The sequence below is a fragment of the Carex rostrata genome, chromosome 26 (genome assembly GCF_964058835.1).
Source record: "Carex rostrata chromosome 26, lpCarRost1.2, whole genome shotgun sequence".
NCBI classification, from domain to species: domain Eukaryota; kingdom Viridiplantae; phylum Streptophyta; class Magnoliopsida; order Poales; family Cyperaceae; genus Carex; species Carex rostrata.
This window is the reverse complement of record NC_135943.1, coordinates 2,733,509-2,759,321: the sequence shown is the minus strand read 5'-3', so window position 1 is coordinate 2,759,321 and position 25,813 is coordinate 2,733,509. Positions and strand designations below refer to the sequence as shown.

The 25,813-nt window shown below is 32.0% G+C and overlaps 4 protein-coding genes and 3 non-coding genes across 9 annotated transcripts; 6 read left to right on the top strand and 1 right to left on the bottom strand.

Moving 5' to 3' along the window:
* On the top strand, positions 1-1,873 carry LOC144544335 (uncharacterized). Of its 3 annotated transcripts, none has more exons than XM_078292820.1 (4): positions 1-157; positions 321-533; positions 623-712; positions 1,699-1,873. In XM_078292820.1, exons 2-3 carry the CDS (start codon positions 321-323, stop codon positions 677-679), a joined length of 270 nt encoding a protein of 89 aa, XP_078148946.1. In that variant the 5' UTR covers positions 1-157; the 3' UTR covers positions 680-712; positions 1,699-1,873. The 3 variants fall into 3 exon arrangements, with proteins under 3 accessions (XP_078148946.1, XP_078148945.1, XP_078148948.1); XM_078292819.1 differs by lacking the exon at positions 1,699-1,873 and adding an exon at positions 1,314-1,529; XM_078292822.1 differs by lacking the exons at positions 1-157; positions 1,699-1,873 and adding an exon at positions 1,314-1,529 and having other exon boundaries at positions 283-533.
* Positions 1,874-2,456: 583 nt separating this feature from the next.
* On the top strand, positions 2,457-4,898 carry LOC144544192 (large ribosomal subunit protein eL28z-like). Its single transcript, XM_078292611.1, has 4 exons — positions 2,457-2,596; positions 2,779-2,931; positions 3,492-3,661; positions 4,576-4,898. Exons 2-4 carry the CDS (start codon positions 2,787-2,789, stop codon positions 4,702-4,704), a joined length of 444 nt encoding a protein of 147 aa, XP_078148737.1. The 5' UTR covers positions 2,457-2,596; positions 2,779-2,786; the 3' UTR covers positions 4,705-4,898.
* On the top strand, positions 4,078-4,173 carry LOC144544704 (small nucleolar RNA R24). The gene has a single exon (XR_013508308.1). It is a non-coding gene; the product is annotated as a small nucleolar RNA R24 (small nucleolar RNA).
* Positions 4,221-4,315, top strand: LOC144544706 (small nucleolar RNA R24). The gene has a single exon (XR_013508310.1). It is a non-coding gene; the product is annotated as a small nucleolar RNA R24 (small nucleolar RNA).
* On the top strand, positions 4,362-4,457 carry LOC144544705 (small nucleolar RNA R24). Its single transcript, XR_013508309.1, has one exon. It is a non-coding gene; the product is annotated as a small nucleolar RNA R24 (small nucleolar RNA).
* An 838-nt stretch (positions 4,899-5,736) lies between the features above and the next one.
* On the bottom strand, positions 5,737-8,016 carry LOC144544190 (uncharacterized). The gene is made up of 6 exons (XM_078292610.1): positions 7,582-8,016; positions 7,187-7,264; positions 6,763-6,797; positions 6,614-6,669; positions 6,135-6,236; positions 5,737-6,029 (listed from the first exon to the last, which is right to left on the bottom strand). Exons 1-6 carry the CDS (start codon positions 7,945-7,947, stop codon positions 5,965-5,967), a joined length of 702 nt encoding a protein of 233 aa, XP_078148736.1. The 5' UTR covers positions 7,948-8,016; the 3' UTR covers positions 5,737-5,964.
* A 12,403-nt stretch (positions 8,017-20,419) lies between these two features.
* Positions 20,420-24,099, top strand: LOC144544558 (protein ULTRAPETALA 1-like). The gene is made up of 3 exons (XM_078293090.1): positions 20,420-21,070; positions 22,370-22,688; positions 23,729-24,099. Exons 1-3 carry the CDS (start codon positions 20,890-20,892, stop codon positions 23,904-23,906), a joined length of 678 nt encoding a protein of 225 aa, XP_078149216.1. The 5' UTR covers positions 20,420-20,889; the 3' UTR covers positions 23,907-24,099.
* Positions 24,100-25,813: the final 1,714 nt, after the last annotated feature.

Sequence of the window (25,813 nt, the reverse complement as noted above, 5' to 3'; positions counted from 1 at the left end):
TAGCTCCTGCTTAATACATTCATATACGGAGTACACCAGGTTCATGCAAAAAAGTGATCCCTTCGCAGATCAAGCCAAGACGAACCCTAATTTGGCCAGACGCTGAAACCAAATTACAGCGGACGGAGAAGATCACGCTCGGCTGCGACACCACCAGGTCATCTCTCTCTCTCTCTCTCTCTCTCTCTCTCTCTCTTTCTCATATTAATTAAAGAATTGACAGTTCGAGATGTACTTAGGTTTTCGGTTGAAGAATCAGTGCGAACTAACTATTTGGATCAGTACTTAATAACGGCTCTAATACTGTCTTACATTAACAGATGGATCAGGTTATGGAGTGCGATGGAACTTTTGATGCTTCCATAGAAGCGAATAAAAAACTGGAGAGCAACCCAACGAAGACTCAGCTGGAGGAGAAACGAACCGTGGTTCAAGCGGAATTAGCCAGAGCTAACAAGCTTCCTTCCAACAGTAGCTATGCAATTCACCGTGTTAGAGTTCTAAACAAGGTGCTTCATCTCCTGTCTATTCAGGTAACCTCTAATTTTTCTGACATTGTAATTCTTTTTTTGTGATTTAAGAAATGCTTGTTACTGATTGTGCTGAATTTTGTGATTAACAGAGAAGCGTTTCCCAAGAAGAGGAGTTGGAGCTCCTGTTTGCTACCCTCTCTCTTTGAAAATGTGCAAATGACAGCTAGGCTAAGAATTAGGTACTGATTTGATGAAGTTTCCTACGTATGTCATGATTATTACTGGTATGGTACATGTACCAGCCGATACTTCTTGGTTAGGGGTGTCAACAGCACCTTTTTATCCATTTAGCCGACCCGTACTGTATTCGATAAAACGGGTATGGGTGATGTATTTTTTTCATTGACTTATCAGGTAAGGGTACGGGTAAAGACTATTTCCTACCCGTTTCTCTATAGGGCTATTGTTAAAGATAAATTATGTATAGTTTTATATGGAGATGATGCATGATGTGATATAGTTTTATTCGTGGTAAATATACATCTATTCAATGACACCCAATTATCCGTTTACCGACCCGTACCGTATTCGATAGAACGTGTATGGTTAAGGTCTTTATTTTCGTTACCTTATTGGGTACATGTGTGAAAATTATTGGTACTAATTGGTAGATAACTTGGTATCAGTACTTGTACCAGTGCTCTCTGGGTCTTGTCTGGAAATCCTAAGCAGTATGCAATGTAAATATGTAAGCTACCGTCCCTGACAGGTACTGCACCAAGATCTGAAAAATTAACTGAATTCCTTGTTAAATGTTCGTTTCTTTTTTCCTTATTACAGGTGTTTGTGGATGTAGCTACCCAACTGATATAAATTGCTTGCTACTTAATGCTGCTTCTTTTCTTTATGTCATATAGAGCTGTAATATTCAGCAATATGTGTATTATTAATCTTTGTTTGTCCAGAGAAATGCTAATGAAAGCTATACATGGTTTATGGAGGTGCAATATGTAAATAATCTAGTTAACCAGAACTCGAGAAGTATGTTCTTTCTTTTGGAGTCGTTTCAGTTAATACCTTCTTTTTTTGTTTTTACTATATAGGTTATCTTTTCCAGGCTTGTTTGCAAGTCTAGAAGTCAAATGAGTTTTGCATTTGAACTAACCTCTTTTTCTTTTTCTTTTTCTTTTTATTTTTTTCCATAATCTGTAACCTTATTTGACAGCATTTTCTGGAAGCGAGTTTATTGAAGAGCAAGTATATCAACCCAAATGAGACTTAAATTTTGTTGATCGAATGTAATTTGTTGTAAAGAATAAAAGATAAGTAATATAAAACTCCCAGTGGTACCCTTGTAAATTTATTATAAGTTAGTTCCTTGGCAATGCGTAATTCCTATTTATTCGTATCTTTGTTTCTCAGTTTTCAATTACAAAATATTTAATAATACTGATTATGTACGAAGAAATGATAGTTAATTAAAATGATACTAGGCTGTCGAAAAATGCTCATGTGGAGCTCCATAGGGCGTAATGCTACGAGTCCGCATGAATCCTTATCATCCATGTACAGAACAATTAGCAACGAACGGTTTAGATTAATCCGGTGTCTATCAAAACTATAGCGGGTCTGTTCTGAGATTTGTGTCAGATTAAAATAACAGTTCAGATTTAATAATTGCACCTCAGGCACCTTGGAGGATCCGAATTCAGTCCGCAACCTCTTTGAGCTAACATTATTTATGAGTTTCAATCCAGACCGTCCGATCAAAATTCAGATCAATTATGACTAAGCCTGTAACAAACGGATCGGATTCAAAGTGAAAAAAATTGTGTTACCTTGGATGATATGAATTTATATCGCCATAATCCAAAATTTATTTTGCCTGGGAAATTGCAAGCTAATAAGTGCCTATGACCGTAAATCTCAGTTCCGCTTTTTCAAGCCTCAATTCCAAACCAGCCCAAATTGAAACAAGGCCTACTGGGCTTCTCTCAGGGCTACTTTCGTAATTCGTTCTTCTAGGGTTTTATCGTTGCTCTATATAAAAGCGCAGCTAGGGTTTCCGGCCGCTCTCTCAGCCGTCCGCACCCAGACTAGAGAAGGAGAATCTATAATTCGAGGTAGATCAATTTTCACCATTCCGATTACTTTTCACAAACAAATTATGTTAGTGTGATCCTTGTTTTGCCTACAGTATTATCGTGTCGATCGGATGTCCATGTTCATTTCATTTTCTACAGTTCTCTAGATTTTTGCTATCTATTTGCGATCTGAATCTTACGATTTGATGTTTTGTTTGTAGATCGAGAAATGGCGGTTCCAGGACAGCTGGTATGGGAGATCGTGAGAAACAACAATTGTTTCTTGATTAAGCAGTTCGGGAGAGGTAATTCTAAGGTTCAGTTCAGCAAGGAGCCAAACAACCTGTACAATATCCACTCCTACAAGTACTCTGGTATGTTCTAATCATCAAATGTATTTCGTTTATTTCATTTATGGACGGATAATTGGTATACATTGTTCTTGTAAACTCCCCTGAATAGTACTTGTTTGTTTAGTAAAAGGGTGGTAGCCATCCCTTTTGCATTAAATTGATACAACAATGGCGTCATTAACTTTCTGAAAAAATTGCCTGCTATGTAAGATTGATCCAGTTTCCCATTGACATTTTATGTATGCTTTGGAAAAGGAAGTGTCTTTTTCCAGAAATATTTAGCAGAATCTGTTTTCTGCTTCATTCTAGGTTGCCCCTGGTCGTGTTTAACATAATGTTATTAATGTATTATGATTTTCTTAACTAAAGTGCTATAGATTGATAGCAAATACTTAGTATATTCTAGTATATAAATAAAATAATGTGGTTCCCAAGTGCCTTAGTTTTTCAACTGTGGTTTCCCATATCATTTGGTTTTTTTCTGTAGGTTTTTGAAGTTCCAAGTGTTTTAGTTTATATCATTGTAGTATTTATTTGTTTGATTTTCAATGTATGAATTTTTTTCAAATTGAATTGTGCAGGATTGGCAAACCCCAAGACGGTGGCAATCAAACCAGCAGGTTCCAAGGATGAGATGGCAATCGTGACTTGTTTGACCAAGGGTAAGAAAGTCAACAAGCCAGCTCGTTCTGTACGTAAGACAGTCATGAAGAAGAACCTAGTGAAGATGGCCAAGTCTGTGAAATGCCAGGTATTATTGTTGATTCTTATTTTTAATAAGCCCTTTACCAAATGTTGATGTAAATGGTTATTCCTGAAATTTGTGTGTTTTACTAGTAGGATTGTACTCTTATTTTTCTTGTTTAGTAGAACTTGATGTGCAAGTTACTCTTTTCTGATCCTTGATGCAAATTTTTGAGAAAAATGCATTACTCGTGAAAAAATCTGTGTTCCAGAAAAATGGTGTTTACTCTTATTTATGAGTTTAGTACCTGGTGTCAAAATTGAAACTTATCCACTATCCACTGGAATTTTTTTTTAATGTTCCATTCCATTACTTGCATTATTTGTTTGTAGTAGTATGTTGATTAGCTATCCTATACAAGCATCACATATCTATGATCTTTGGTTGACTTTATATTGGATATTTACTAAATTGAGTACTTGTTTGCTGTGATGAGGCTTTAACACGTAAGGGGGATTCCATTCTTTGTGGATGGATCTTCGATGCAATATTTATGTTACGCTTGGCTTCTGAGCAAATTTTTTTAATGTTAGTGTTACATCAAATTTTACATTTTTCAATTTAATTGACTATGATGAGGCTTTAACACATAAGGGTGTTCCATTCTTTGTGGGTGGACCTTCGATGCAATATTTATGTTACGCTTGGCTTCTGAGCAAATTTTATTAATTTTAGTGATACATCAAAATTTACATTTTTCAATTTAATTGTCTATGATGAGGCTTTAACACATAAGGGGGGTCCATTCTTTGTGGATGGATCTTCGATGCAATATTTATGTTACGCTTGGCTTCTGAGCAAATTTTGTAAATTCTAGTGTTAGTTCAAATTTTAGGTCTTTAGGTTTTCCTTGACTATCTTAATCTGTTATTGAATTTTTGTGGTTTTTAACATTTGCTACTTGATAACTACTATTACAGGTTGGGGGCACCTACAGGCCTGATCTGACAAAGGCAACATTGGCTCGTCTGAGTGTGGTGTACCGCAGCCTCCAGGTGTCAAAGTCTGGCATGAAGAAGAGGAATCGTCAAGCTCACAAGGGAAAGTGAAGCAAAGAGTATTTTAGTTAAAGTTTGAAGGGCTGTTAAATCTGTCTATTTAGATTGTTGTCTGGTTTTGTTATCAGTTGTTCCTTTTTTGGTGCCAAGAAGAGTTTTAGAATATTACATATTTGGTGCTAGTTTGTGACTTAATATATTTTTTTTCATTGTCTATCTTCCAAATGAAAAGATTTTGCTAGCAATGGTTGTAGTTTTTCCTATATAATTTTTTTTTTTTTTGGCATTTGGTAAGTTAGCTGATTAGATTGAGTGGCCAGCCATCCTAGCATCTTAGTCTCATGCACTAAATATTGTTTTTAGAAAAAAAAATACTGGTATGGTTTTCAATTAATTAAATAATAGATTATAGTTCATTGAGGCGTGGAGGGGAAATATTACTAATGTTTTCTGGTTGTTTTAGAAATAAGCACTATTAATTCTCTAGGAACAAAAATGTTTGATCAGTCTAAAAGCCACTATTGGTGTACTAAAACAGAGCCTATTATCTATCAGCCGTTGGTTCGCATGTTAATCTCTGATGTCTTCCATTGTCAGAAACATTAAAATCCATATCTAATGTGCAATAGTTTACAACCTTATTTAGCAAAAAATATGAAGATTTCACATCAGCTGGATGTACGAAACCTACAATTTCAATGTGCAACAGTTATTATGTTGTACTATGCCTAATATAACATTAGTGTTATTTCAGTTTATATAACACCAACTCTAAAACCTATCAAATCGAGTTCAAATGATGAATTCAAACCGTTCAAACCGATCTACTTCATTAGTTGTGCGTTTACATATAAAATTTATAAGTTTTTGAGTTTATTTGGTATCAAGTCAAGCGGTCAAATGTTTGAGTTTTTAAGTTAATTTTAATATATTCATTTTTCAATTTTTTTGCCACTTGATTTGATACTAAAATAACTCGAAAATATAAAAAGTTTGCATGTAAACGCATCACTCATAAAGTAAATAGTTTGAACGGTTTGAATTCACCATTTGAACTCAATTTGATAGATTTTGAAATTGATGTTATATAAACTGAAATGACACTAATATTATATTAGCCATACTCTACAAAGATGCATCTTTCGCAACAGATGCTTTTTTCTATGCACAAACTTAGCTAGCCAAAATTTCATTAGAATTTACAACTCTAGTCTCTAGATCAGATATATCTTCTCAAAGGAAAAATGTACATTATTGACTCTTGTGCACCCATGAAATATCTACAGTGCCTATTATCTCATAATTAAAGGTTCAATCTGCATCCTTCACTTCAGCTTCAACATCAACAATTGTTGTCGATGTACTAGTTGCTTTCTCTGATCAAACAGAAAGCACAGGGGAATACATTTAGCACAACATGTAGTAAAAATAAATTTACACTAAGAAGACAAAAACAGGACTGATTTATGAACAAATATTACCTCGTCCAACACGGCGAGAGAACTCATTGAAGGCCTGAGTGAACCTGGGTGATTTCTCTGATGAAAATCTAGCTGATTCTCTCACAAATTCGTTACCCTGGACTGTTATTAAATGGTTGCATTAGAGAAAAAGATGGAAGAAGATTAAAAACTGTGCAACATGTATAGACTGTGCATGTATAAATAGCATTGTGATTTCAGGTCAGCAAGTTATATACAACTCTTAACCAGAAGAAGTGAATGAGGTAAAGGGGGGCATTCACTTTGCTTCTGAGTTACAATTATAAAAGACGAAATGAAGTGAAGGGAGGTAAATGGGGAGAATTTCTCTATTCATTTTTTAAAATTTGTTCCTTCCCAATTTGGAGGGTAAGAAATTTAACCTCCCTCTTTCTTTCCTTTTTTTTCCCTTCCCTTCCCTTCCATTTTTTTCAAACTCAGGGAGCAAACCAAAGAGTTCAGTACTTCAGTTATATTACCAGAGAATGGCTGGCTGCAAAATGGGCACAATTGGGGGCCATCATTTAGAGATGATCTACAAAACATCAGTAACATAAATCAATTTAATATTCTGAGTGGGTACTTATAAAAAAAATACAATACTGAGAAAATATTCTTGAAAACTTACTTGAATATCCGGAAATCATTTCCACAATTCGGGCACTACAACCACAAAAACAAGTCAATTGTATTAATACCAACTATTAAGATTCTTATTTTGAAACTGATATTAACCTAACAATCTGTATTAGTATATAAACATCAGTTCCCAAGATCCAAGCTTACTGGTACAAGCCGAGTGCAATGGCTTAACGGGTTTTGGTATAAAACTGAGTTGATCACATGACCAAAACAAAATTTAGAAAACTAGTACAAGCTAGTACAATGATCTACATAAAACATTTTTTTTTTACAAATAACCTGAGCACCGATATTACCAAATAAAAAATAACAAATAACCTAAACCTTACTGGTACGACCTTGCAAGAATTTCACCCAATTTCAAGTACTGGATCCTTTCACATAATTGATAGGAGAGGAAAGAGACTCACACTGCTCTGCACAATATCTTGTGCAACAAAGTAGAAAAAAGCAGCAATTCCCACAATTGGTAATATCACTGTCAACACCTGTTTTCATAGTAATGCAATTTAATATCCTAAATAAACACTTGTACAACATAACAGATGAACAGATCAAAACAGTGATTATATCAATACCCAACACAGTACATACATAGTGCACAGTACATGTTTGTTGAAATGCCAAATTGAACCCTTTCATGATAAGTTAAACCACATAAACACAAATATACATACACTTCATTAAATATAATAATAACAAACAGCAACAACTGAGTGTAAATCAGCTACATAATATATAATATACCATAAATGGATTGAAATTAGCTAGAGGTTAGATAAGGTAGGAGAGCATAGAAGCATACCCAAATTGAAACAATGGCATCTAGGACCCAACCGAGTTGACCCGTTACACTAAGATAAGTTAATCCAGCTGCGAACGCTAAATTACCAATTAACCTCCTAGTATTTGCCTTATCCCATCCACCTCCGCCTCCATTTCTGTTGAAATTGAACCCTCGATTTGATCTAACTAAAACCAACCTCCGTTTACTTGCTTGCCTCGCCAAATTCGTCTCCTTCTCTCCGGAAAACTCGGTGCGAAGTCGAATTGAGAAGGTTCTGGCACTGGGAAGGAGAGAGATTGGGAAAAGGCAGCCTCTTTTTAAGTGTAAACTGTTGGGTAAGTTGATGCATTGAGGGAAGATGGAGGAGAGTTCAGTAGAAGCCATGGTAAAAGAAAGAGTATTTGATTTCTTCTTCTTTTTTGTGGAGTTTGAAAGCCAAAGAATTTCATGATATTTTCGAGTGCGTATCCTCTGAGATACCTCATATTTTGCGTGACCGACGTGTCCGGTGCTTATTCGGAGGTGGCGTAAGGGGCATATTATTTGAGCTTTGAGATTCGCGTACCACGTATTACAACGGTTGAGATTTTCCAATAAGTAACGCAAAATATGTTATATCTCAGAGGATGCGAATTCGATATTTTCTCTCTTCTAAGTTCTGTTTTGTTTTTTTGTTCTCTGTTTCTTCTCTTAGTTGGGTACACACCTGGCCACGAGTGCGGATCCTGTGAAGTACCTCAACATTTGAGTTTAGATCCTGACCGTTCATCTGAATCCAGATCAATTAAGTTAAGGTGTAATGCACGGAGTTCCTCTAATATTCGTTTTAAAACAAATCGGACGGTCCAGATCTAAACTCAAAATTTGAATTATCTCAGGTAACAGGAATTCCCAGGCCACCTGGGTTTATTTCGGATTAATGTTGTTTTGTTTATTTTTTTTATCTTCAAATTGATTAACTGGGTGAGGTCTCTGTTTGTGTGATATTTTGTAATTAATGGTTTTTCATTATTTATTTACAAAACTGATTTATATCTATAAAATATTTTTAAAATATATATTTATTCATCAAATTTCAGAATTAAATATTTCTTCAGAAATATTAAATTATGAAATTAAATATTTCTTCAGAAATATTAAATTATGAAATTAAATATTTCACATGCTTAGTTAAGTATCTGACAATTATTTTTTTTGTTCAAACGCAAAAAGAAAAAATTATCCTTACATTAGTATTTTTTACAGGAATCTTGTTTTTTTTTTTTTCCTTATAGTAGTTAAAAACAACCAAAATTATATTTTGTTTTAGCAATTATTGCTGTCAGTCTCAGGGTAAAGGAGGAAAATATACTATTTTTACAGTTTAGTAAACCATTATAGTAAAATATTGATAAAATTCCCAAGGCTAGAGCAAATATCATAGATAGATAAATAGATAAAGAATAAGGCTACGTTGCTATGGGTTGCATAGAGAACTACGGTGCTACGGCTCAATATTCGAGTTTTCAAAATTCTAATGGTCGATCCGAACAGTCCATTTTGTTCTCCATATTAATATGTATTTGGAGACCAAATTTTACTATTTTTTTAGATAGGTAGAAAATCACTTGATCTAAAAAATTCTGCGTCATTCAAATATTTGATTTTCTACCTATCTAAAAAATAGTAAAAAAATTTCAAAAATTGTAAAATTTGGTCTTCAAACACATATTAATATGGAGAATAAGATAAACGGTTCGAATCGATCATTAGAATTTTAAAAATTTAAATATTGAGCCGTAGCACCGTAGCCCTCTATGCAACCCATAGTACCGCAGCCTTACTCATAGATTAATGAGAATTTGGGGTTTTCAAATTTTTGACAAATTTTTATTTTGTCACAAGTTGACTGTCGAACTGCTAATTTGGCAATCATAAGCAATCGATGACGATGACCGCTCTTGTCAGTTAATTTAATATTTAATAGTTTTATGTACGACATGGTCATAATATTCATGATAAATTAATCCTTGTTTAAAAAAAAATGAATTACACTTCCTAATTATTAATATCAATTTTAAATTAATAGAGTTTACTATTTTACCTGTGTAAATAAATATACTTTTATTAATTAATTATTTATAAAGTAATATTTTACTCTTTATTAAGAAAAAATAAATAAAGCATGTTTACAAGAAATATTTAGTTTTTTAATTTGTCAGTTGTAAGAGCAAGTGATTCACTTTCTTACTTATGATGAAATACACAAACATATGCATAAATGTCACTATGTATATCTCACAAGTAGAAAAATAGACAATCTATCATTGGAAACCGATCAATTAGAAGATGTAATATTTTTCTTACACGAACTATATATATATATATTTTTTTTTAATAAAAGATAAAATGAATACTTTGTAAATTTAAATGAGTTTTAATATAAAAAAATAATTAATTGTATAAATTTGTTACTGTTTATAAGTTAATTCATAAGTTGTTTTATATATTTAATTTTTACTATTCCTTTGACCGCTTAATCTTGTAGCAAATAAACTTGAAACTTTCAAAATGTTGCATGTATATGCATCACTCGTGAAGTACATGGATTTCAACAGTTTGAATTCGACGTTTGACGCCAATTCGATGAACTTTTAAAGTTATGCTCACCAAATTCTCTTGGTGAGCACATCATACCCGAGCTTTACTCTAACTATTTTATTACGGAAATTCAAATTCAGCTTTTAGATACTGTTTTTTGAGCTCATACACTACTCTAAAAAAAAATTGCCCTACCCTATGAGGAATCTGTATCCTCTCAGGTATTGCACAGATATTGCAGCGGATCACTTACTTTACGGTTTGAGATTAAATCTCAATCAGCTTGGGATTCGGGTCACTGTAGGGGGCTGTATTTTTGGCTTTGAGATTCGTGCCAAGTTAAAAAGTACGGTTCAGATCTAGTAATTGTAAAAGATTCCCTTATCAGGTATTGGAGAGGATGTGAATTCCCCTATGAGCCCATAATTTATAACAACAGAGAATCTAGAGCTCAAATAAAAATAATATTAGGCCGGCTCAGCTGAAAAATAAAATCAATATTTTAGGTCTCTAGTCTATGCTACTCTCTCTAGTTTTCTGACTCTTTTCGTGACACTGAAAAAATTAAAAAAAAAAAAAGCGACGCCGTGCTCTCTCTCCGCGACACAGAAAGCTACACGCTCTCTTAAGTCTTAGACAGGACCTCTTTGACTCTTTCTGCGACATAATTGCTCGCCTCCTTGTCTCTCTTTCCGGCATAGTAATAAATGAATTATTGGGGTTGGATCTGGATAGTGTATTTATACTCGGGCGGGTACGGGTACCCCGGGTATATCCAGGACGGGTACGGGTACGTCTCGGGTACGGGTATACTCGGGTACAAGGGTATACGGGTACGGGTATGGCGGGTATAATTTTTAAAAATCATACCCTACCCGTCCTATACCCTTACCCGTGTACCCTTCACGGGTAAGGTGGGTACGGGTATTTTTTTTTTTTTTGCTGTTTTTTTTCTGGTTTTTTTTGTTTTTGTTTTTTTTGTTGGTTTTTTTCTGGTTTTTTCTGATTTTTCTGGTTTTTTCTGGTTTTTTCTGATTTTTTCTGGTTTTTTTCTGATTTTTTTGGGGGGAAAAAATACAAATTTTGAAATGCATGAACAGTGGTCGGGTATACGGGTACGGATACTCGGGTAGTCGGGTACGGGTTTAGTCGGGTACGGGTATAGTCGGGTAGGGTATGGTCGGGTATTGATCAAAAAAACCGGGTCCGGTCCGATTTTTGCCCTTACCCGCGTACTCGAGTACCCGACCCATACCCGGGCTCGGGCACGGGTACCCCGGGCGACGGGCACGGGCGGGTAGGGTAGGGTATACCCGTTAAGGGTATTGTTAATACTCTAGATCTGGTTAAGTTAAAAATTCCTCATTTGAAAATGATTCAGATATGAGAAGGAGAAGGTAGCACAATTGGCTAGGAAAATATTCTTGAGTTGTTATATCTAAAAGTTGAGAGTTCGATTTCCTCTCACGAACCTTGGTAGTTACTACCAAGTTTTCAAAAAAATAATAATAATAATTCAGATATAATTTGGAAATTATTTGGAATTATTCGGATCAGAAATCTTAGTTTTGCAAGAGAGCAAAAAAAATATTCTGAAATTTTTTTGAAAAATTTGTGAAGTATTATAGTTTAATTCGGTCAAAGTTCGGTCAACTGAATAATTCGATTCTGTATCACTCAAAAAACGAATTATTCAGGTATAATTCGGATATAATTCGCTAATTTTGTGATTGTGCTCTCTGCGATAAGTTAGAATTCTAAAAAAAAATTGGTTTTATGAAATTGCAAATTAGGATTGTTAAACTGAATTTGCAATAGGTAGATTGAATTTTTAGGCCTTAGAATTCTAATGAGTTTGAATCCGATTTGATAATTTCTTGATCTACGCGATGAAAATCATGCATCTGCACCTTAATTTCATCTTTTTATTTGAAATCAGTCAGTACTGTCAAACATACACACTTTATATAGTGATTTAATATTTACTTCACTTATCAAATATGAACTTATTATTATTATTTCTCTATTATTTGTTATATTTTTTTAATAAAAAATGAAAGCCAGTCCATTAAACTATTTAACATTCTTAAAAAATTCTTTCGAATTTAGAACCGATAATCTCCCTCTTGAAAAACTTTGTAACTAGATCAACGATAGATTGATGCTCATTTGTTTTGAAATTTACTACTCCAATGCCCGATTGAGCCTTTCTTCCTTTATGTGTGTGTATAGAGAGCGCATGCGCGCAAAGCTAAAGTGTGATGTGTTCATCAAGAGGTTTTGGTGAGCACAACTTCAAAAGTATATTGAATCGGCTTCAAATGACGAATCCAAACTATTGCAATCGAGGTACTCCTAAAAGGTTAAGCGGTCAAAGAATTCGAAACTTTTAAAATTTTGCATGTACATGCATCACTCATGAAGTACATTGATTTTAACGGTTTGGATTCGTCGTTTGAAACTGATTCGATATACTTTTGGAATTATGCTCACTAAACCACTTGATGAGCACATCACACCCTAGCTTTGCTCTCTCTCTCTCTCTCTCTCTCTCTCTTCTCTATAAAGAGGACGGTTCAAATGCCTCCATTTTTTGTGCATCCATCATGTCTCCATTTTTTAAAACTTTAATAACTCAAAATTTAAAACTTAAAAGTCAAAATAAAACCGTTAGATGTGATCTATATTATTTTCTCTATGTGCTTATAAAAAATTATAACATTTCAATTTTGTTTTTATGTGAATCAATAAGTTCAAAAATCAACGTCTGAAAATCATCCACATTAATGCATTTTTTACAACCTCTTGATGGCAATCAAAATAAAATTAAAATGCCATAATTTTTTACACGTACATATCTAAAATAACGTAGATCATATCTAATAATTTTATTTTAACCTTTAAGTTTTATATTTTAAAATTTTAAAAATAAAGACAAGTCATGTATAAAAGCAGTTTGACTCTTCGATTTAACCTCTTGTTTTCACTAGAAATTAAAATATTTATCTGACACTAGATTGACGTGGCACTCATACCTCATAATGGCCGCATGACACCTAAGTCGTTGTCAAATGTCAAGCACAAACATATTTTAAGTGGTATATGCAATTAGAAAAAATATAGATGTATTCTATGGTGGTATATGCAATTAGAAAAAAAATTGCATTTCTTCCGTAGTTTGAAAATATTTTAAGTGGATCGTTCTACACAAATTTCTCCGCATAAAATTTTCAATGTTTTCATTCGTTTGACAAAGCTAGGTTGTTCCAATTATTTTTCAAAATAAAGACAAACTAATAGTAAAAGAAAGGAGCACGAGATTCCCATAACCAACAGAGGTGGAATTATCATTTTATTAATTCATAATAATATCTTAAACTGTTGAGAATCAGTCTTTAATTTGATAGCAAATAGTAACCTTATTCGTATGAAAGATCACGATTTAAACCTCAAATAAAAGTGTAAAAGTTTCTTTGTGAATATTAAAATTTAAAATTTAGAAGATTAGGCTTTCAGATATTAAAAAAAAAAAAAAAAAAATCTAAGAGAGTAGAGTTCCAATTTCTTTTTCTTTTCTATAAAGTTAGTGACTTTTATGCCTACTAATAATAGATTGATTAAAAAAAATATTTACAACGAGTTAAGTAATTCTAATTTCTATATTACTATTTTATCCTCACGAAATTATCTGTATTATTCAAAATTACTCTAATCGCTCTTAATCATCTGCTAAATTCTTTGATCTTTCTTGATTGAGAAGTATTTTCTGACTTAATTTCTCGAAAGAAAAAATTATAAAATGAAAAAAAAATGCTACAGCAATTGTAAAATGAGGAAATAGAAAACAACGACAGAAGAATCTGTCTTTAATCTAGTAGCAAAAATACATGACTTTCATGTGAGAGGTCATGAGTTTGAAATCCACAAAGTGAGAAAATGTTCTATAATAAGCATAGAAGTTTAAAAATGTGTTGGGGTGGCTTGACTTCTAACTCATAATTTAAAAAAAAAAAAAAAAAAAACAACGACAGAATACCAATCTAATTAGCTCGTCACAACAAACACATTTCATTTCAAAAAATTCACAAATTACGTACTAGATATTATTATTAGAGTGAGGCTATGATAACATAGCGCATATTGATCCAGTGTACTAAAATCAATATTTTTGTTTGAGAAAACTTTATAGTCAATCTGAACCGTTTAATGTGATAGTCTATATATAAATATTATTGTTATTATATTGTCTTATTATTTCATATTAGCATTCAAGACAATAATTCGGATTCTTATTATTGTTGCTATTTATTATGTTTTATGTTTTTAATGCTCCCTTGTACCCTATTTTTACCGAAATTTTTATTAATACTCAAAAATAATATGAAATTACTGAATCTACTCACTTTTTCAATGGAATTCAAAAATTGCCCCTTCCGGTAACTAAATAACCGGACTAAAACCAACTTTCCGGTTATTTAGTCACCGGATCCAAGAAACAATATCCGGTTATAAAATAACCGGAAAGTGGCATGTTTGTTTGGTTTTTTTTTTATGAAACATAAATTTTTTAAATTTTTATTTTTTGTATTGAAATATTAGAAATGTTGAATATATTTCTTTGAAAATAGATGGAATACAATATAATTTGATTTATTAGAAATACTGCAACAAACAATCCGAATCAACATTTTTGAGGTCGGATTTTTCGCGGCTGTAAGAAAAATTAATATATTTCTTTATGTGTTATTGGAAAAAAAATAAAAATACTTAGATTCTAAGTTATGAGTCCCGGTTCAAAAGTCACTTCTAGATAAATACAAAAAATATTGTCATCCTTCTAGTACATTTAATTTCTAAAAGTTGTATCTATTTTTGAAAAAAACAAAAACTTTAAGTTATTTAATGATTGATATTACAAAAGAATTCTCAAAATAGATACAATTTTTTAGAAATTAAATGTACTAGAAGGGTCACAATATTTTCTGTATTATCTAGAAGTGACTTTTGAACTGCAATCAATAAATCACATTCAAAGCATATTTATTTTTTTCCAATAACACATAAAGAAATATATTAAATTTTCTTACAATAGTGAAAAATCCGACCTGAAAAATGTTGATCTAGATTATTTGTTGCAGCATTTCTAATAAATCAAATTATATTGTATTCCATCTATTTTCAAATAAATATATTCAACATTTCTAATATTTCAATACAAGAAATTTAAAAATTTATGTTTTGTAAAAAAAAGCAAGCAAAACAAACATTCCACTTTCCGGTTATTTTATAACCGGACATTGTTTCTTGGATCCGGTGACTAAATCACCGGAAAGTTGGTTTTAATCCGGTTATTTAATCACCGGAAGGGGCAATTTTTGAATTCCACCGAAAAATGAGTAGATTCGATAATTTCATATTATTTTTGGGTATTAATAAAAATTTCGGCTATTTTTATTTTTAGATCGTCTTAGAACTTATAATTAGATTTCATTGATGAGTACCTTATGTTCAATCCTTGATAGATGAACTCAAAAAGTTTGAGAGCGAACTCCATAGACCATAGGTGAACCGCATCCAATCAGATATGCGATGAAACATGCATGATGGTGGGGCCCATTGGTGAATCGCATCCAATAAGACATGCGATGAAACATGCATGGTGGTGGGGCGCAAAAATAGAGAGATGTGTTAGAAATTCAGATGGATTACAGACGCAACAATTTATATTATATTCAGTTAATTAATTACTATTTGAAATAAAATTCAAATAATTAAGAATTAAATTGAAGATAAAGTCTACCACTATATAGGAAGCGTATCCTCTGCGGAGGTTTTACATGCGGAGCTGTGCGGTGGTTTTGATTTGGTCCGTTCGTTTCGAATCAGACGCATCAGATCAGATCTTGTCCGAATTTAAAAAAAAACTTAAAATTTGATAAATCCTTAATCCAGCCCGTCCGATCCGAAACGAACAGACCAGATCAAAACCACTGCACAGCTTCGCAGATAAAACCTCCACAGAGAATAGCGTTTCCCACTACATACGCACGCAGTGAAAGATTCTCATCTAGTTAAAAAAACTTGCAACCTTGTTTAATTCCTTTTCGTTCTAGACTTCTAGTATTGAATCTACGCAATAAAAATCGGTTACATTTCTATCATTATTTATACGAACAAGTTGACAACTAATTAACAACTCTTTTTTGCTCATTATTACTCTCTCGTTTTTTTCTCAAGTATGGACAATAAAAATCGGTTTAAAAATGAACTATTACAGTCTATTTTAAAACATAAACACTAGTTCGGATGCACCATTTATAGTTGCACTACTTCAGTGGCATCAATTCAGAGAGACTTATCCAGATGCATTGAACTAGAAAGAAAGTGGATCTTCAGATCCATAAACATTCGACCCGATATCTTAATCCATACTTAATTTCAGATAGTAAACTATTAACTTGACTTAAATAATTTTGTCTGTAGGATATTTCTAACATAAAGATCTTCGGAATTAACTTAATTAAATTTTGAGTTTAGATTTGAACCGTCTAATCAAAATTCGGACCAAGTCGACTCGAGATGGAATACACATAATCACTTTAATATTCACGCTAAAGCAGATCGGACGGTCTGAATATAACCTCAAAATTTGAGCTACTTTATGGTGATATAAATTCTTTCCAGAGGAACAAATAGATCATATATTATCCGTCTGTATTCGAATTCGTATCTGAATATTAAATGAAGAGGGATCCAATTATATCTTTTTTTGTGACACCGAATTACACTCTTGATTTTCAAAGTTTTCAAAGTTAAAATAGTTGATCCAAACCGTTCAACATAATGAATATATTAAAATGTGATTGCATATCAAATTTTACATTTTTTAGAATTTTTTACTATTTATTAAGTATTTAACAAAATCGTTATATTCAGACCATTGAATTTTTGTACCCATCTTAATAAATAGTAAAAAATATATATATGTAAAATTGGATCTACAAGGGCATTTTAACATATCCATCATGTTGAATGGTTTGAATCAACTATTTAGACTTCGAAAATATAGTGTAATCCGACATCATAAAAAAAAAGTGTAATTGGATCTCTCCTCATATTAAATATAAATATTCAAATATTTGTACGAATACATATATAAATATAAATTTTAATTTTAATTATCTATATTTAAAGAGTAGATAATACATTATACAGAAAGTTATGTATATATCAATCCGTATCCGTATTAAAAAATAAAAATGAATACGAATATAATTTTACCAGTATCCGATCCGTTTGCAACAGTAGAATTGTATCATGGCATGCACTTCTCCGAGCAATCGCCCGAGACAGGATTTGCAAGAAAGGAACCGAACCACGCTAATTTAGTATTTTTCTTACTTTTCTGGTTTGCCCATTTATCACCACCTCGATCTGATATTCTGATCTCAACATTTGATGATGTGCTATTTTGACTAAGAAGGTACCCTGGATAAGGTCTGACGTATGACGATCGAAATCAAGTCTCGTGATTCTTGTCTAGTTTGTCAGATGGAGATGTAGGTAGGGCCTTCATCAGAAATAGGCAAATCAAAGTTATAATTCGGATTGAACCGGACCGAACTGATTTAGCATTGCAATAGAATCGAATCGAATTAAAGTTTTATTTCGGTTTGTTTGATTCAAGTCGAAATATATTAATTTTTTTTATTTAAAACAATTGATTTATAATAAATTCAAGTATATTAAGAAATAAATTGGGATATTAAGAAATAAAGTGGGATATTAAGAAATAAACTGAAATAGTCCAGACCAAATTCATAATACATAAACTCGGTCGGTTCAGTTATTTAGGTTTTGAAAATTTCCAAACCAAATTAAACGAAGTTATAATCCGAAAAAACCGAACTATTTGATCCAAACTAATTCAGTTTGGTTCAAAACCTACTAAATGACACCAATACCCCCCCAGATGTAGGTTGATTGTAATGGATTTGATTCATGTATTAATTATGATTTTGTGATTTCGGCGTAATTTTTTTACTAATAATTCAGAATTTTGCTTTAAATATAGAAAATTAAACGTTATTATTTAATAAAATTAGGGGTTCGAGATAGCATGTCTAATATTTAAAACTCGCCTGACCGACCGCTGATCAACATTTGAATCGTTTAAGAAATTCATGCTCCAAGTAGAGCGTTAATTCTTTATATCTTTTAGTTGTGCCATATTTTTTTAATATTTTTATTCAGTTTATTTAGTTGTTAATTCTTTATATCTTTTAGTCGTGCCATATTTTTTTTTATATTTTTTATTCAGATGATTTAGTTTCTCTCTTTTTATTTTTTGATCAGATGTTCCTTGTATGCATAATGGTGGATTCCAATGGTTTAAATAGCGTTTATCGCGAAATAGCGTACGGGTTAAAAAAATCGCGCTATGCTCAAATAGCGGCGCTATAGCGCGGAATAGCGCGCTATAGCGGCGCTATTTGGGCATAGCGCCATAGCTTTTTTGGTCGGAAAACGCTATAGCGGCGCTATTTAAAACACTGGTGGATTCAAATCTTTTTTTTTTCTTAAGAAAAGGAGTATCTTTTTTTTTCTTTCATCTGAATCATTCAAAATCCATCATACAGCTTTAATTACTTATTTCTTTTATATCAATTTAATATGTTGAAACGATTCAGATGTAATTGAAGCCGGGTAATAGATTTTTAATAATTCAGATGAAAGAAAATGAGGTTGCTCCTTTCCTTAAAAAAAGAAGCAGATTCAGATCCGCATAGTGGTTATCTCTCATCATACAAAAGATATATGTTCCACATGTCTAGTTTAATATATCCTTCAAAACAATACAATATTCTTGAATATCATTTTCTTTTAATTACTACGTATTTAATTAATCAAGTTGTTAATTATCCTTGTATATATCTTTAATATTTCAAAAATAACTTTATTTGTTCCAATTTTTTAAAATGTAAAATGATGTTTCTTTTATATGTAGAAAATGTTTTATATTTTTTTTTTTGAAATCTTGAGAGTGGCTGTCAAGTAAAATTATTTTATATTATAAACTAACATTTTCTTCAGTTATATTTTTTTTTTGGAGCAAAGTCTAAACATGAGTCATAATATTAAAACCAATGCTATACATGTTAACGTATGAAAATATAGCAATTGGATCACTAATACAAGGTTTAAAATGTTTCATTGGTTTCGTGTTCCAATTATGTTTCACATCTTTTATCTTCTTTTTTAAATTCTAAACAGTTGATTCGAATCGTTCAACATAATCTTCATATGAAAATATACCCGGAAACCAAATATTATATATTTTTTTATATTTGTTTACTAACTTTTTAGATAAATACAAAATTATTATTTTTTAATAGTTCAAAATCTTCTGAAAAAATATTGATTTTGTACTAAAAAAAATTAAAAAATTAAAAGATAAATAAATATGAAATTTGGTCTTTAAGTACATTTTAATATAGAGATCATGGTAAGAGATTCAATTGACCGTTTGAACTTCCAAAACAAAGATAAATATATGGGTCAAGATTGAAATACAAAACAAATGAAATATTTTAATCCTACTCATAGTTCAAATACTCAAATAGTGATACAAAGAGTATTAATTTTGTGTGTGTAAATTTTATTTGGACTTTATTATTCAAAAATCAAAATAATACAAATTTATAGATCAATGTTATTTCTATGCGTTCAATTATAAAGATGGGAGGAAGAATGGAATTTGAAGATGATATTTTTATTATAATTTTAGTATTATTATTAAATTTTTAGATAATAACTATAGTTGTACAATAGCCACACAATAGTATTTTTAGATTTGAAAAACTACAACGCTATTAATCGCTTTTAGTATTATAGTTAGCTATAATTATTTTTTAAGACTTTATATAACAATACAATAATTGTTATTTAAAACGTTAATTATTACAGTTTACATGGAAAAAACAAATTCCGAGTAATTTTTTTTTTCTCATGTAAACAATAACATTCACTTTTAGAGTCTGTTCGGTCTGCTATCGGAAATGAGTTTAGGCATAAGAATTGAACTGTTTTTTACTGTTTTTGTGAAAAAAAAAAATTAAGTTGAACTGAAATTTTATTTTTTCACGTAAACAGTAACAGAGCCGAACAGACCCTTACACTTTTTCTCACAAGAATAGTGATTGCCGAACAGACCTCATATTTTACCACACATTTGGATGCACCTTGATATCCATAGAAAATCAAATCTGGAAACTCCGTGAGAGTTCTTTTTTTCCGAGTACAAAGTTGTAAGAGTGAGGTACAGTCTGAGATCATGTCATGGACTCGTACAATTCTCGAGGCCAGCTCACTTTTTGTTTATTCCCAAAAATGCCCCACCCCTTTTCACCTCTCCTCCCCCCCCCTCTCTCTCTCTCTCTCTCTCACCTCCAAAAAACCCAAAAGGCCGCAGCTTAATCAAAAGGCACACTCAGAACTTTTGTTTAACCTCTAGGTTTTATGGATTCTTTTTTTTTTTTTTTTCTCTTCTCTCGCATTTCGTTTTCATGGTGAGTTTGGTTTCTAGTTAAGCGGTTGCGTTTCCGTTCCGATCTCTCTCTCACCTAACATCCCAGAAAAAAAAAAAGTTGGCGCCTTTCGTTCCCATCTCTTAAAAATAGAACAAAAAGTACACACAATTTCTCTCTTCGTTTCACACAGAGGTTTGGGTTTCTTTTTGGGTGACGCATGGAGATGTTTAGCGAAGAGGAGGTGAATGGGATGAGTGGGTTGAAGCAAGAAGGAGAAAACGTGGAGGTAACATGTGGTTGTACGAGTCACCGCTATGGGGACGCAGTGGGGACGCTTAGGGTTTTCCCTTCTGGTGATCTCAGGGTTTCTTGTCAGTGCATACCTGGTTGCAATGAAGGTTACAATTTTTTGTTTTCTTCTATAGAATAAATTATTTATTTGATTTGACCTATTAGTTTGGATTTGGGTCAATAATCATTTTGTAGTCTCTGCTCTAGATTCTTTATTTTATGTTCTCTTATTTATTTCATTTTTTTTTCTCTTGGGTGTGCGTATAATATATAATTAAGTGCTTTTGTTTGCTCCTTAGGTTTTCATAATTTCATGATGAAATCTTTTGGTTGGGTTCATATATCTACCTGTTGACTGGATTTATATTCAGAATTCAAATTAGATTTGATCATGGGTTTTAAGGTTTATATATACATACCGTTTGTTTATTTTGTGTCATGCAATGAAGATTTAAAGGTGATTGTTATTTACTTTTTGTTTGCGTAATGAAAAGCTAACTTGCATGCATTAGGAAATATTTTATGAACATTTTTTGTTTTTTTAAGGTTGCTTGGTTAGTTGCTTGACACGTTAGCATCTAGCAATTACTAGATAGTCACCTCAAAAAAAAAAAATTACTAGATAGTTGAAAATTTCCCAATTTGGTGCATTTTTTATTTTATTTGCATTTATGTTATGTGATCTTTCTCCCAACAAACCTCTGTTCATGGCATGATGTTAACACTTGTTCTTTGGGATTTGGGGCACTTCAAAGTCACTTTTCAAAAAGTATATAAGTTGGTGCTAGTAAAGTAGAATTAATATGGATCCTCTACAAATTAGTGTTCCCAGTTTCCCACCAATTTTGTAAAAAAATATTGAAGTTGTCAGTTCCAATTAAATTTCTGCTGTACTTGATTGAAATTGCATAGCAACCCCATAAAATATAAGGTAAAAGTACTTGGCTATTCTGTTCCTGGATGCCTTGTAACATTTATGTTAATCATTGATCCCTAAAATCATAAATGTACTTATCTCTATTATAGTTTGTAATCCTATCTTAATTTTTCTTTTCTTTTTGCACATATTCTTTAGGTATAGTGTTGCTAAATAATTGGCAGCTTTAATTAGTTTTCCACCAAAATAAACATCTTTCAGATTTGCCACTTCAAACTAGTTGCTAGATATTCAAGCAAGTTGCTGCTTTTACCAATGCTTTACTGTTCATAGGTAGTACCAATAGTGCTGTTGATTCTTGAATGTATTAAAACAATATCTTCTTACTGTGTTGTCTGATATTTTGTGTGTTTTGAACAGTCTTATTTATTGTCTTTATTTATATATTTTTTTTCTTTCATGTAAACTTGGTTACTAAGCTAGTCTGAGAAATGAGTTCTAATTTTCAAAGAAAAATATGTTCAAGCAGATAATCTCACTCCAGCAGCATTCGAGAAACACTCGGGCCGAGAGACGGCCGGCAAATGGAAGAATACAATTTGGGTCATTGTTCAAGGAGAGAAAACACCACTTGCCAAAACTTCACTTCTCAAGTACTACAACAAATCACAAAGGAGGTCTCCAAATGGGTCCCACTATGGGCGGCAATATCACCGTGATGAGTTTGTTCGTTGCTCCAGCTGCAACAAAGAGAGAAGGTTTCGTCTGAGGACAAAGGAAGAATGCCGTGTGTACCATGATGCAGTTGCCAATCGTAATTGGCAGTGCTCTGACTTAACCTTTGACAAGTAAGCGTTATACATTTTAATCTTAGGGAAATGATGTTGGTCAAAAGTATGATCACCAAACGATCTTAGGATTATTTTTAATGTGCCTTTTACAAGATGTGGTAAACAGAATGGTTTAAGTCTGGTTTGGATTCATTTCGGGTTATTTCGCATCAGGTTTTGGGATGTCTTGGGTCCAGGTCTCTTTTGGGTTCAGGTCATCTCATGTATGGTGTTATTTCAGGTCCTGGTTGTTTCAAGTTTCTACATGACAAGTTTGGTTCTGTGTCAGTTGTGTTGGGATTAAAGGTCATGTGAGGGTTATTTTTTTTTAGGGTCAGGGAGTTGGTTGCTCACTGACAATTGTATTAAGAAGTAAAATTCTGTACAACACTTCCATCAAAAATCTAATACAACATTGCTATAGTGAAAATAAAATTGCAATAAGACTACAAAATGCACTAGTAAAATCTCCTCCAGTGTAGTTTCATGTAGCAGTTGTGTCGCATTTTTGAACTCTATAGCAAATGTTGTCATGTTTTGCTCACGCCATGATGCCCATGCTCCAACAACCCGGACCACAACCATGACTACCTCGTGACCGTTGGATTTAGGTGATTGTATCCTGCAGTATTTACCTATCATGTGAGGTTTATTGTCCTGAAATAAACCATTTACTGTTTTTTGTGTGTGTGTGTGTATCTGATAGGGATAGGGTTGTAAGTTGGGTCCAGTTGGTCAGGTAAGAGCGTCATGCCTGGTAAGGGATCAGCAACTTGGTTTCAGATCTAGTCAGTGTAAAGTTTGGCTCCTGTTGAACTGTTTCTGCCAGGTAAGGTTTAAGGTCATTGGTTTTTCAAAGAATCCTGGTCAGGTGGGAAGATCAAAATTTCCCACCTTATCTTTTGATGTAGACTTTTGTCTTTTAGCATTTTTGTATAGTATAGTACCTTTTCAAGTTTGACATTTCCTTAATCTTTGTTGTGCAGTTATTGTATATTATACATTTGGAACTTGTACCATGTATTCAACCCTGTACTTTGTATTTTGTATTTATGTAGGATTACATGTGAAGATGACGAGGAGAGAGCGAGTCGCAAGGTGTTAAGGGGCTGTTTAAGATCTCCATCATGCAAAGGTTGCACCAAATGCGTCTGTTTCGGTTGCAAGACTTGCCGTTTCTCTGATTGCAGTTGCCAAACATGCGTCGATTTCACGCATAACAACTCCATTAACTAGAGATTTGTGATATTGTACTCACTAAGCTCTTTTTGACATTAGATACTGATTCCTTGAGAATTTTTGATATCCTACTATTATGATCGGTTCCTTTATTTTTGTGAAGGAGACGGTCAAATTTTGTTAACATCAATTTATTGATGAAATATAACAGGATATAATACAAGAGTTACTCAATGATTATACCTAAGAATGTACAAGGATTTGGCTATGTTTACAATTTATTTTGTAGTAGGGTTATAATATGTTTAATTAATTTATAATCATCCATTATAATATAAATTCGTTAAATTCATACTTTTTTTAGGCGACTTTTGTGGATTTGGTGCAATTCAGTGCCAAAAATTAACAGATATTGATTTATATAAAAGCACGACTAATTATTTATTATTATAAGTAGAAAATGCAAATTAAACAAAAATCTAATTACCCAACAAATAATCATGCAAGTGAAGTTTTCAATGAGAGCTTAAAGATAACAATATTCATGCAATATTTTTTCTATATCTATCACTACAATTTAAACTTATAATAAGAACATCATTTATAAATAGCACTATATATAAATAATAATTAAATAAAATTCTGAAGCAGATAACTAAATTTACAATTTATAACCATAATTTATTTAATATTTTGTCTATTCAAATATTATTTTTAGCTCTTTCATAAATTATATGAAACTCAAATTCAATTAAACTATACGGGTCGGATTTTAACCAATATATTTTTTCAAATCAACCAATATGTGTTTAGTGAGTTAATTAAATGTTTATGAGAATGCAAATAAAGTTACAAGTGTAAATAATGAACTTATACGAATGTTCTTACCGGTAATTAAAATTGCATACTATTTAATTATTAACTATGATGTAATTTAAAAATTATTTTGTTTCGACAAACGGTTTGAATTTTAATTGTTTAATTGTGTATAAATTTTTGAGAGAAATAAATAATTTTACGTTCAACAAAGTTTGATGAATGGTCTACTTTTTTTTAGTAAATTTAGAAATACGTCAAGCCACCTAACTGTTTTAATATTTACAAGAGATTCTCCTCTGAATTTTGAGTCTGCAATCTCTCACACAAAAAACATGATAGTCTACTTTAAATATAATAAAACAAGTTATTTACTTATTTAGTTTATAATGACTCTAGTACGGATATTGTGTTTTGAACCTGCAATCTTTATATACAAATGACAATACTTTTATCTTGAGGTGTGGTCTTGTGCATAAATTTATCTTCTAATTTGATGAATTAATTAATTGTAACATCAGTTGTCTAAATATCCTGATCTCGAATCATCCATTTATATATAGTTTTGTGTCATTATATTTCACTCATCACTTTTTCCTTCATATATAGGTTGTGGTAGAATAGCATATTCAGCATATATATATATATATATATATATATATGCATCGATCTAATGAAATTAGTATCATATATAACTAGTAGCCTAAAAAGTAGGGGTGTCAATGGTACCTTTTTAGCCGTTTACCCGACCCGTATCGTATTCGATAAGACGGGTATGGGTAAGAAATTTTTTTCGTTAAATAAATGGGTAAGGGTATGGGTAATGACTATTTCGTACCCGTTACCCTATAGGGTAATTATAAAATCCAAATATATATTCAATTCAATTTTCAACCCACTTAAATGTATATTTAATTCAATTTTCAACCCACTTAAATGTATATTAGTGTTTTTGAATTTTTATTCTTTATAAAAAATAATTTAGTTGGAATTGATTGCACATTTATTTTATTTTTTATTAGAAATGCAATTATATATGTGTTAAAATGAATGAGTTTTTGATGTTTAATTTGTAAAATATAATAAAACTAATTATTATACTAGTATTATCCATTATTCACCCGCTACCGTTTCGTTACCCGATAATA